At 36.9% G+C, this 12,202-nt stretch overlaps 2 protein-coding genes across 3 annotated transcripts in view; both read left to right on the top strand.

Moving 5' to 3' along the window:
• The first annotated feature begins 490 nt into the window (after positions 1-490).
• Positions 491-7,888, top strand: LOC107753138 (uncharacterized). The gene is made up of 4 exons (XM_016569263.1): positions 491-815; positions 1,270-1,578; positions 2,644-2,824; positions 7,054-7,888. The coding sequence occupies exons 1-4, from the start codon at positions 491-493 to the stop codon at positions 7,886-7,888; spliced, it is 1,650 nt and encodes a 549-aa protein (XP_016424749.1).
• A 3,350-nt stretch (positions 7,889-11,238) lies between these two features.
• Positions 11,239-12,202, top strand: part of LOC107753090 (actin-related protein 2/3 complex subunit 5-like protein) — a 3,695-nt gene continuing 2,731 nt past the window's right edge. The window contains exon 1 of one of the 2 annotated variants that reach the window (XM_016569190.1): positions 11,239-11,678. In XM_016569190.1, coding sequence (XP_016424676.1) covers positions 11,539-11,678 — 140 coding nt within the window. In that variant the 5' untranslated portion in view covers positions 11,239-11,538. The remainder of the gene's footprint in view (positions 11,679-12,202) is intronic. The other variant, XM_016569191.1, reaches the window with a different exon arrangement.

The following is a 12,202-nucleotide window of genomic DNA, read 5'->3' as shown; positions in this document are numbered from 1 at the left end:
TACCATCTCATATTGTTTGCATCACCGGTTGTGTGTTTGCATACAAAAATGTTCTCGGTGGAATGGAAAAGTTTTGTCCCTTTAGACGCTCCGTATATTCCATTCTATTTGAAATATTATAGAAATCCGTATGATAATTATAATAATTATAAAAGTAGTTAAAAATATCTATGGGTACATTCAGCTCTTTATTTTCAACTTGTTAGATTGCATCATGTTCATTTTCTTTCTATTGTGTAAATAATCAAGTCATCATTAATAAAGTTGAGTTTGACCAGAACATATTTTTGGAAGTCTAGAACACCCTTTTATGGAAGTATGTCCTTAAAGACATAGCAAGTTACAGTACACAGTTCAAAACTTAATACATAACAGAAATGACCCAGCACGTTAGCACAAGATTTATGTTCATAATTTACTGTGTGTTTTCTCTGTCGTTCTTTCTTCTTACATTCTCTAGGTGTAACTTGTAAGCAATCACAGGTGCCCCATGTTGACCCGTGAACAAAATGGGCACAGCCATGCGATGCATTTCTGTCCCGTGAGACGCTTCAGAGGCCACACAGGACCTGTCAGAACAGCAGGCTCAATGGCATGGAACTCCATAGTGAAACAAAGACTGCAGCTCCAAGTCACAAACCAGAGAGGGGTCACACCTCTTAAAACATTTCCAATACATCAACATGGATCATCTTCTCCAAACACTGGTGCCTATAGCAACAGCATGCTTCAGGGGAGGTCCCTTAGAGATTCAAGAAACCTCTCTGAAAAAAACACCAGGAAATCCTTCACAGTCAAAAAAGCTCTGCTCATAGGTAGCTATTTGTCAATGCTTCTTTAAAATCTGAGCAGAATGTTAAGCAAAGGATTAAATCTATATTTAAACACTACATTACATATTTAATGGGTTTTTGTACAGAACAGATACTGTGTATTATATTATTTTATAATATCTTATATTAAATGTAACCAGAAATATCTCTTTATAATGTGTTCAAAACATACACACATTATCCATTTATATTATATTATATAATGCACAGTCAGCCGGTGATTACTGCAAAATAAAACCCATAAGGGTGATCATATTAAACAGGTTTATTTTGCAATAATAACCATATAACTGTACATTATCCTGGTTATTATTCAGCTACTTAGCAGTTAATCAATTTGCCTAATACTTTACCAAGATTCAGTTGTTGTTTGCAGCGGGTGCAGTTAAAGCTGTTTAAACCCTATTAATCAAGATCTCTGTTTATGTTCTTACAGCATGTGGAGTGCGATGTGTCCTGTCACCACGACCCTCCAACTGCTCCACATCACATTCATCACCCCATAAAGACGAGAAATACAGATCTCATTCCATCTCTGCAAGAGGACAGGAATACAGTAGAGACTGTGTTGAAACAGAGGGTGAACTGAAGGTAAGGGATGCATTCACTGCGATAAAAAAAACTGAGGAGAGAGAGAGAGCGAGAAGCAGTACACACAGACAGAGAGTCCCAATGGATTCAAGCCACCGGCCTTCCACTGTCCCACTGGATAATCAGACGGGACGTCGAGCACTAAGCACACCAGGTACCACTATGAAACACTTTATGGTGTCTCTCTGTGAGACCTATACCATTTTTTGAACCATTAAAATGAATTGAATCTTTTTGTTTAAAGGAATAGTTCACCCAAAAATAAAAAAAATTGCTGATAATTTACTCACCCTCAGACAGTCCAAGATGTAGATGAGTTTGTTTCTTCATCAGAACAGATTTGGAGAAATGTAGCATTACATCACTTGCTCACCAATGGATCTTCTGCAGTGAATGGGTGCCGTCGGAATGAGAGTCCAAACAGCTGATAAAAATATAATAATCCACCCATTCCCTGCAGAGGATCCATTGGTGAGCAAGTGATGTAATGCTGAATTTCTCCAAATCTGTTCTGATGAAGAAACAAACTCATCTACATCTTGAAAGGCCTGAAGGTGAATACATTTTCAACAAAATTTCCACAGGCTTTCATTCTGCATAACATCTCCTTTTGCATTTCACTAAAGAGCAGCTTGTTTGCATGTGTTAAAATATTGATTTGACCTCTTGATTCAGGAAATGTGCATTTAAACGAAGCGTTTGAGAGAGGCGGGGCATATAGGACCTACAATAATGTACAGTATTTGAAAAATAATGTGTTTTTTGAACATTAAAGCATGTCAACATATTCTGTTACACCAAATACACAAAATAATGATCTTTAAAAAAGCATCATATGACCCCTTTAAAAAATCGAAATCATCTCCCATATAAAATAAACTCAATTAAATATTTGACAACAAAATTTAAGCTAACGTTCCCAAAACTCCTACAGAAATGTATTTCTCCTGAGATTCGACAGTTATTCTTTGAGCAAAGGCACACTGCGAGTTTTGTATGGCATCTGAGACAAGTGTAACTGACCTGTTAACATGAGTAAATTGTTTGTCATCTCGAAGGTCTCATGATCAACGTTATAAACTAGCGGAAGAACGTTGCTGCTATGTTCTCCTTCTCAGAGTAAATAGTGTCAAATGCTTACAAGACATGAGCAGCAAATTAAAGATCATTTTCACAGTCCATTTCTCACACACTAATTCTCGTGTCATTCTTTATGGAGAAACTCCCATGTGCAAGATTATCTGGAGAAGAAAAGACGAACAAAATGTCCTTCAAGATAGACCTCAACATTTTAATGAAGAGCAGAGTCCCAATCTAACCCCATTACTACATCTCTACCTGCCTTCATCATATCAGCCGCAGGAGCAGGGAGAAGATACAGCACCGGGACAGGAAAATAGGTAAAACTAAAACTTTAGAACAGAGTTTTTAAAACAGAGCTTGGCCTACAACTTCAAAAACAGGGTTTGATCAAGCACATAATGAAACGGACAACTGACATCGCTTTCAGAACGCTTCACTTACTTTATACTATAACTTTAACCAAGGTAAACAACCCCGTCCGAAAATGCCATATAAAAAAACGTGTCAGTATATCGACACAAAAAGTGTCTTCCTGCTCCGTGAACACATTAATATCTCATTCCAAAGCGAATAAGAACTTTAGAGTTTCACTATCATGAAACACTAGTGGCTAGTGGCTTTAACGTTTACAAGCTTCTACAGGTGGCAATTTATTGTGAAATCAGATGATTGGACACGATAATCAATTATTTGGGTCTGTTTTATTTTTATTTGTTTATTACGTGTTTTATATTGAGAAATAGATTTGGGTGTTCAAACTGAAAATCATACCTCAGCATATCATGTCATGGTGACAACAATATTCCCTAAACATAATTTATTGACGATAAAATTCCCCTTTGTCTTTATAGAGTGCTGCAGGGGTGACGTATTTTTGTAGGCTAAAACCCCAAAATGAGTTTGCATTTTAGCCTGTCAGGTTCCATCGACCTAAAGCCAATGTTTTTTTTTAAATAGGTTTTTGGTTAAATTCCTTCAAGGGATGGTTCACCCAAAAATGAAAATTACCCCATAATTTACTCACCCTGCCTCAAGCCATCCTAAGTGTATATGACTTTCTGCTTTCAGACAAATACAATCGGAGTTATTCTACAAAATGTCCTGGCTTTATAATGGCAGTGAATGGTGGTCGAGACTATGAAGCCCAAAAAAGTTCATCCATCCATCATAAAAAGTGCTCCACAAGGCTCCAGGAGGTTAATAAAGGCCTTCTGAAGTGAAGCGATGTGTTTTTGTAAGAAAAATATCCATATCTAAAACTTTATATACCTTAATCTCTAGCTTCCGCTAACTGTCGTACGCGTGTTCACGAGAGAGTGGCGTTCCAGCGGATGATGTAGGACGAAGACGTAGCGTAAACTCCGGTGAGAAGTGACGAATGAGGAAGCACAGAGGAGAGAGCAAAACAAAACACTGGTCACGAATTAGAAGTACAAAACGAGGATTTGTAAAGAAAAATGTTGGAGGATTTCGATATAAGCCATGAGGAGACTGGTTTTCCTTTGCTTGAAACAAAACTTGGTTATCGCAAGACTAGCATATTCTCACCGGAGCTTACGCTACGTCTACGTCCTACATCATTCGCTGGAACGCCACTCTCTCGTGAACGAGCATACGACAGTTAGCAGAAGCTAGATTACGGTTTACAAAGTTGTAAATATGGATATTTTTCTTACACATATGCATCGCTTCGCTTCAGAAGGCCTTTATTAACCCCGCGGAGCCGTGTGGAGCACTTTTTATGATGGATGGATGCACCTTATTGGACTTCTATTGCAGGGGTTCCCAAAGTAGGGGTCGCGAAACCACAAGGAGGGGTCGCAAGATGATTTACAGAAATCAAATAATTTTTTTAAGGATTAGAAATAGCATATTTTACCCATAAATAAAAAATGATAAGTTCAATTAAAAATAAAACTCCAACGTGGAGTTTTGTACTCCAGCATGTTGCCCACCCAACTAATTAAGATTAATGTTGAAATGTAAGTAATGAGTAAATTACTATAAAATAATGTTATTGTTGTTAGACTGTTGTATTCCTTTGTGTCGTCATTATGCTATAAGTGCATGTGCGCCTTTGTGCAAAACGTTTGTATACTTTAACCACCTAAGAGGAAAGTGGGGGTCCCGAGGTACTGGCACCGTTATTTGGTGGGTCGTGGGCTAAAAAGTTTGGGAATCCCTGTTCTATTGGACTATTGAATATCACCACCCATTCACTGCCATTATAAAGCTTGAAAGAGCTAGGACATTTGTAATATAGCTCATATTGTATTCGTCTGAAAGAATATACACCTGAAGTCATATACACCTAGGATGGCTTGAGGGTGAGTAAATCATGGGGAAATGTTCATCTTTGGGTGAACTATCCCTTGAAATAAGGTCTGTGGTTAATACATGCTCAAGATATTTATTTTATATTAGATATTTCTAAATCCTACTTGTCTTGAAAAAGCGGCTTCTCATAAGTAGCGGCTAATGTTGTTGGGGACATTAAACCTTACATTATAAGAATCATAAACTTTTGTTGGTCACTGAGCTTATTTTCTGCAAACCAAAAGGCAGTGCAAAAATCCTATTGGGAACCAGGGTGATGCTAACTTCTGGGTTGGCCACCAAAAAAATAAAAAAACTTAAGAAAATGAATCATGGTTTTACTACAGATAAAACCAAAAAAACATGGTTACTATAGTTAAAGTATGGTAACCACAAATTAACCATGGTTTTGCTACACTAACCATAGCTTAACCATGGTATTTGTAGTAAAACTGTGGTTATACAAATGGTAATCAGTATGCCAAAAAACATGGTTACTACACTTGTACTATAATAAAACCATCCCTGAAGGCTGCAGCACTCCATTGACGGCAACTGTTTCTCATTGACAGCATGTCACTTAAACATGCAGCAGTAATGGATGCCTTGGGAGTGAGAACATGTTAAGGGTAAAGAGCCCTTGTACAATAAAAACTACATGAAACGAAATAGATGGCTAGCATTTTCAAATGCCAAAAATAATGGACTCATTCATCCATCCCCTTTGAGCGGTTAATGAGGATACATGAGTGATATCATGAGTCCTCTGTGCCACTGAGGCAGTATTAAGTGTCATTGTGAGCTGTGTGGTTAGTGTCTGGCATTCAGCTGGCGACAGTGTGAAGTTCTCACTTCCATGGAAACTCACAACAGAGGAGGCCAGACTAGAGTAACTCATGCTAGGAATGGCATTAACCTGATGCTCACAGATGAAGTAAATTGAACTCAACAATGGCTCCCAACAGATATTACTGAGCTGCAGGCAGTCGTCAAGGTAGGAACATTGTCTCAGCCCCTGAGGGGGTGAGGGGGTCCCACTAAGGTCCTCTATATGATATAGGCTATTCGTTCGGCCAAGGAAGAGGGGACCCACTCATAATGCACCCCAGGCCCATGAATGGAATACTTACATAGATAGATAGATAGATAGATAGATAGATATATAGATGTAATGTGGTACAACTCCCCCAAAATATGATTACCTTTCTGAATTAATATTCAACGATATATGTAAATATATGTATATATATATATATGTATATATATATATCACAAATACATTTATTTAGAAATATAATTACATTTTTGGGGAGTTGCACCGCATTACATTTTACAACCTCTATATTTAAATCAAATTAAAAAGTATTTTACAAATATATGTAAATAGATATACATATTGCGAGATGATGATAATAAAAGATTAACTCATTTTTTTCTTTTCTTTTCTTTTTGTTATGACTTTGAGGCTTCTTTTCATCGTTATGATTTCAGGACAGTTGATCACAAAGACATTTTTATTTTATGCCCCCAGAAAAAATATAAAAATGAATTTGAATACAGAAATTACAAACAAGGTATTCATCGTACACATACATTGCATATTTCATGCATTTTTAATCAATTAATATGTCGAAAAAAATCACTGATCTAAGATTAACTTATGCCCTCCTGTAAACCATTTTCAGAGAGCCAATAGTGCATAAGTTCTCCAGTCTACTCAAATTACCATAGACAATTGTACATATTTTCACGTCCATGTTCTGAGTTTCCCATGTCCACAGTATGTTTTCAGTTTTTCTGTATCTCAGTATCGTGGCAGCTGTAATACAGCTGTAGGTCAGGCTGCAAATATCATTTCACGTTTGGTATTTGCAGGTTTCGCTCATGTTCCAGGCTAACAAAACTCGTCTCTCTGAACATAGGTCTCCAGAGTGCAGCATTTGAGAAGGGATTTCTGGTTAACTTAGCCTTAGGATGTAATCACTCTTTATGATGTTTGGACACCTGAAACCACATAGTTTTAAAAGTAATATGCTGTAAAATGATTTTCGCCCTCCAGACGAAGTCTTTTAATCTGTGAACAAATATGTAAACTTTATAGTCCACATGCTTTGCGTGTTACTTGGCTGGAATTTTCTTATAGTTTAAACAAGAAGTGGTGTAAACAGTCAGCTGAAAGCGGTTTTCTACCTTTTTCCTTCAAGTGTTGACAGTTTGTTTTCCTCAAAAGCAGCTCAGAGGTACATGAGAAGCAAGACGTCACAGAGGAACTCAGAGAGCGTGGCATCACCATGGAGAGCCAAAAACAAGACATCACCATCAATAAAACAGAAGATGAAGGACAAAATGATTTCACAGATGGCATACGAAATGACATTACAGATACCTGGCAGAATGACATACAGAAAGATACTCCTGAGGAAACTTTTGAGACTGACATGACTGAGGGAAAACGTCCACAAGACATCGCAGATGACAACAGACAACATGAAATCATGGGAAATCAACGTGGCACTGACAAATCTTTTAATATCATAGAAGACAAACAAGCATATGACATTACAGAGAAGACTGAAGGAACAGATGGCATATATCGGAGAACCAGATCAAACAGAAGTTCACACAAAGCATCTGATGCCAAACTCATAGTCAAAACACGTTATCCGGCCACAGCTACAGCGCTAATGTTCCCGTCTCCCTCTCCCACTCTTAGCGTCCTGCCATCGTTTTATGGACCTTCATTTGGCTATCGCATCAGAACGACGTCTGAGCCCTGCCGATCCAAAACAAGGACCAGAAAAGCCTGTGATGATGACAACAGATTTACACAGCCCATGAATGACATGCGACATTCCATAGAAATAAAAGGAAACCCCTGCTTACTACAAACGAGGGCTGGAGCGCCAGTCAGCCCCCACCCCAAAATAATGAGCACTGAGAGGGGGTCCCAGCCTCATAAAATGAAAACCACCAAGATGTTTTTGTGGGGACCAGAGGGGCCCCGAGAGACTAAGACAGTGTGTGAGCTATACAGTCCGGTGAACAGGTGGAGAAGCCAGGATTAAGTCTGAGAGCGATTTGACAGCACATTTGCGTGTGGCCTTTCATTCCTTTCCAATACAGAAAATCTGCTTTGCAAAAAGATGTTTGATTGAAACAAAGCAGTACAGACTGACACGTTATAGACCACCTTGGGATTAACAACTCAGCTGTTTTATGGCTTTGAGAAGAACGGCTTTAGCACTGGCTGCAATGTTCAGTTTAGTCCAGCAAGAAAGAGTGATAGACTTTTTAGGTTTTCTGACACCCATCTGGTGTTCCTCAGTGAATGGCAGTTAAGGGGTATTGACATGGAATATTATGATTAATTGAAAATAAAATCCCTGCATGTTTTTGGTGTTTTTTTTCTCTCTCTCTGAGTATATCTCTGACTTGATATGAATCTAGTACATCATCTAAAATATGTAACTCCATCCAAAAATCATGTCTGGTGACTGTCTTTCAGCACTGGGGAATGACATAACATTAGACTTTTGAAGGTTGAAAAGAAAAATGCCTCTACAGCTGCTGATTTTGAAACTAAATGGCACATTTAAGTGATGTATTGTGCACACTAAAAGGTCAATTACAGATACTGTGATATTAGTTTCATGAGTTGTTTTGTGAACATATCCTTATAATATATCAATATAAACTACTCACTATACACTGTTCAAAAGTTTTGGGTCGGTCCAGTGTTTTTTCTTTTCTTTTTTTTAAAGTAGGCTATCTTATGCTCAGCAAGCCTGCATTTATTTGATCAAAATACAGCAAAAACAGTAATGCTGTGAAATATTAATATAATGCAAAATAAGAGTTTTCTATTTGAATATATTTTAAAATGTAATGGTTAACCTTTATTTTAAGGTGTTCTTGTTACAGTGTAATTATACATTTAAGTACTGAGTAATATTAATTAACTACATGTAATTACTATATGGTTAGGGTTTGGCTTAGGGTTACTTGCTTGTAATTATGCATAATTAATTGTTATTACAATAGTACGTACATGTAACATGTGTAACAAGGACACCTTAAAATAAAGTGTTACCAATGTAATTTATTCCTGTAATGCAATGCTGAATTTTCAGCATCATTACTCCAGTCTTCAGTCACATTATCCTTCAGAAATCATTCTAATAAGCTGATTTGCTGCTTAAGAAACACTTTATTATTATAACACATCTTATTATTACCAATGTTGAAAACAGTTTCGCTGCTTAATATTTTTGGTGGAAACTGATACTTTTTTTTCCAGAATTTTTGGATGAATAGAATGTTCAAAAGAACAGCATTTCGGTGATATATATATATATATTTCTCTAAATTACAGTCATTCTTTTTTAGTCTGTTTCATTGTATCCATATGCTATTACAGTTATATGTTGAATGAATTATTCAGATTCTGAACATGTTCAAAGAGTGTCTGCAACTTGAGACTTTCATCAGTGCTGTAGTAGATGATCTGATTAAATGAAAACTACACTCATATAAAGCAGCAGGGTTGTGTGGAAATACCCAGAGGTCTCTGTCTCCCAGCATTCCCTTCCACTTCAGACTCTGAGTAAATATTTGCATTGCACTCAGAAAATGAGAAAGAGGATGTTAGCTGGGTATTGATGATAAAGCCTGTACATACACATTACTTAGCTGAGAAACAATAAAACATACATGTACAAGTAAAAAACAAAACAAACAAACAAAAAAAACCACTAAAAGTAATTACATTAATGTCATGAAAAGGAATGGATGGTATGGGAACAGACCGGGTCATTCGCTCCCAGTGACCTGCATGCTATTTCATCAAAGTAAAATGTGAGTTCAGCATCTTTTTTTTAGATTCTATTTACTTGACAAATTAGTTTACTTGCTTGTTTTAAGTTTGTGTTTTAATGAATCCAATTATTTATTATAAGGCAATGAATGGCGTCATCAAGCTACATGTCTTACAATGTCAAATAGCATGAAAAAGAAGAAAAGGTTTTGAACATTTTGTAAACAAATAAAACAAATTTGTTCAAGATGGTGTACTGATTTGATCTTTGATCCATCTGTGAAATGTAATACACATTATATTTCCTAGGAAGAAATGTATAACATTGATATGAAAACATCTGCTGTCCTCTAGTGGTCACTGGCTGCTGTTGGCCAGCTAGGTAAAGAAGCTCCCTTAAATCTCAATGACTTGGAAAAAACTAATTCAAAGCTATAGGATAAATAAAGTCTAGTTTAGTCTAGCTTTCTCACTGTTCCTTAGTACACTTTATTATTTAAATGGTATTTGTCACAAATTCTCCAGACTTTGTAACAGTTTATATTTCCAAACAGCTTGGGGAAAGATAGGTTTGTCAAATAGTTAATTTAAACATTTTAATGTAAAAAAAAACTATAACGATTTTCATTTATTTTTATGAAAACTAGTATGAATAAATTCAAAAATATTTAGGATTGACCGAAAATTTCATAAGGAGGAAAATAAACAGTTTGCAACTTTGAGAAGTCGTATAATGATATATTTCAATGGCAATTGGATTGGAAAAGCATATTGCAGTTAATAAAACTATTAGAGTTGTATATACATAAAATGAAAACAAAATATATTTCGGCATTATTTTTATTATTATTATTATAATAAATGATTATTATTATTGATAAACAGAGAATAATACATTATAATAACATATTTCAGTAGCCATTGGATAGAACAGGAATATTGCACAGTTGTTAATATTATTAGAAGTTGTAGATTGATACAATGAAAACAAAAAGGATATTAGACCATGTATTATGATTATAAACAAACAAATAAAACATAAATAAATAGCCTACATGAACATTTCTCTTCGTGTTGTTTATGCTAAAATCTATAAGATGCAAATGTGTTTTGAGTTGAAAGAAAATTTCATAGAGGAAATAAAACAATTTTCAAATGTAAATATACAGTGTATATAATAAAATATATAATAACATAACATATTTCAGTGGCCACTGGATAGAAAATGCATATTGTACAGTTATTAATATTATTAGAGAAGTTGTACATATAAACAAAAATATATTAGAGCATGTACAATAATTATGATGATAATAATAGGCCTAAATAAAAACATAAATAGCAGTATTCATTGTATATTACGAATAAGCATTTCTCTTGTTGTTTATGTTGTAGAATATGCATACCTTAAAACAGGGCTGTCAAACTCAGTTCCTGGAGGACCGGAGCCCTGCAGAGTTTAGATTCAACCCTGATTAAACACACCTGTTCTAACTAATCAAGTCCTTCAGGCTTATTTGAAAACTACAGGGTATGTGTGCTGAAGCAGGGTTGAATCTAAACTCTGCACACCCCTGCCTTAATATATAAGCTGCCGGTTCCATCGTTGCATCACAGGAAACGGAAACACCGTGTGACAGCGTAACCATGGTGTGCAATTCCGTTTCCGCTCCAGTCGGGATTTTTGTCCGCTCTGCAGGAATGTGTGGAGATGCTCTCGCTGGGGGAGAGGTAACAGCCGCACCTTCCTGCTGACAGATGAACCCACTCACGGGGCGCCGTGTCTTCGGCTCTCGGCACTGAGGGAAGCGGAGACACACTCGCATCCGCGCGGCTGCAGGTTGCTCCCAGTATCGCACATTCCCGGACTCGCATGATTGACTGAAGCTGCTCCTCCTCCTCATGGCGAAAAACACCCTGTCCTCACGATTCCGGGGAGTCGACATCGACGAATACGACGAGAATAAATTCGTGGACGACCAGGACGAGGCGGCCGAGCAGCAGGGACCGGACGCGTGTGAGGTGGACGATCTGATCAGGCAATATCCTTCAGACCAGACCAGTGCTGCTGCTGCTGTCATGATCGATCAATACTGACGGATCGTGTTTATCATCTCTGTAAAACATGCCAGGAGTAAGTTCATCTCTCTTAAGGTCACCCAAAAACAGCCTTGTCCTAGTTTAGATGTAGCTCATACATGATTTACGCACAGGTTGTGTCTCAAACCCCAGTCAGCTGCCTACGGAGGCATCAGCGCCCCTATGATGTCCAGAAGTGCTGTCCGGTGTCTAGACAGACAGACAGACAGGCAGATCACTGATTTGAGCCAGCCATAGAGTGAGCGTTAATAATAGTGAACCTGTCTAATAGTTGCACAGTGCGTGTGATGTGGGACAGTTTTAGGTTTATAAAAAAAATATTGCTGTTTTGTTTTTGTATTTAAAGTAACAGTTTTTAGTGGAGTTATTGGTGGTGCTGATTCCTTTCTAGTTATTTAATGTTATTTAAAATATTTTATAATATAAGTATTTGAAATTTTCGGTTATATATATATATATATATATA

The sequence above is a fragment of the Sinocyclocheilus rhinocerous genome, unplaced genomic scaffold (genome assembly GCF_001515625.1).
Source record: "Sinocyclocheilus rhinocerous isolate Xijiao unplaced genomic scaffold, SAMN03320098_v1.1 scaffold20, whole genome shotgun sequence".
In the NCBI taxonomy this organism is placed as follows: domain Eukaryota; kingdom Metazoa; phylum Chordata; class Actinopteri; order Cypriniformes; family Cyprinidae; genus Sinocyclocheilus; species Sinocyclocheilus rhinocerous.
Note: the sequence above shows the minus strand (reverse complement) of the source record. Positions and strands in the feature narration are given on the sequence as shown.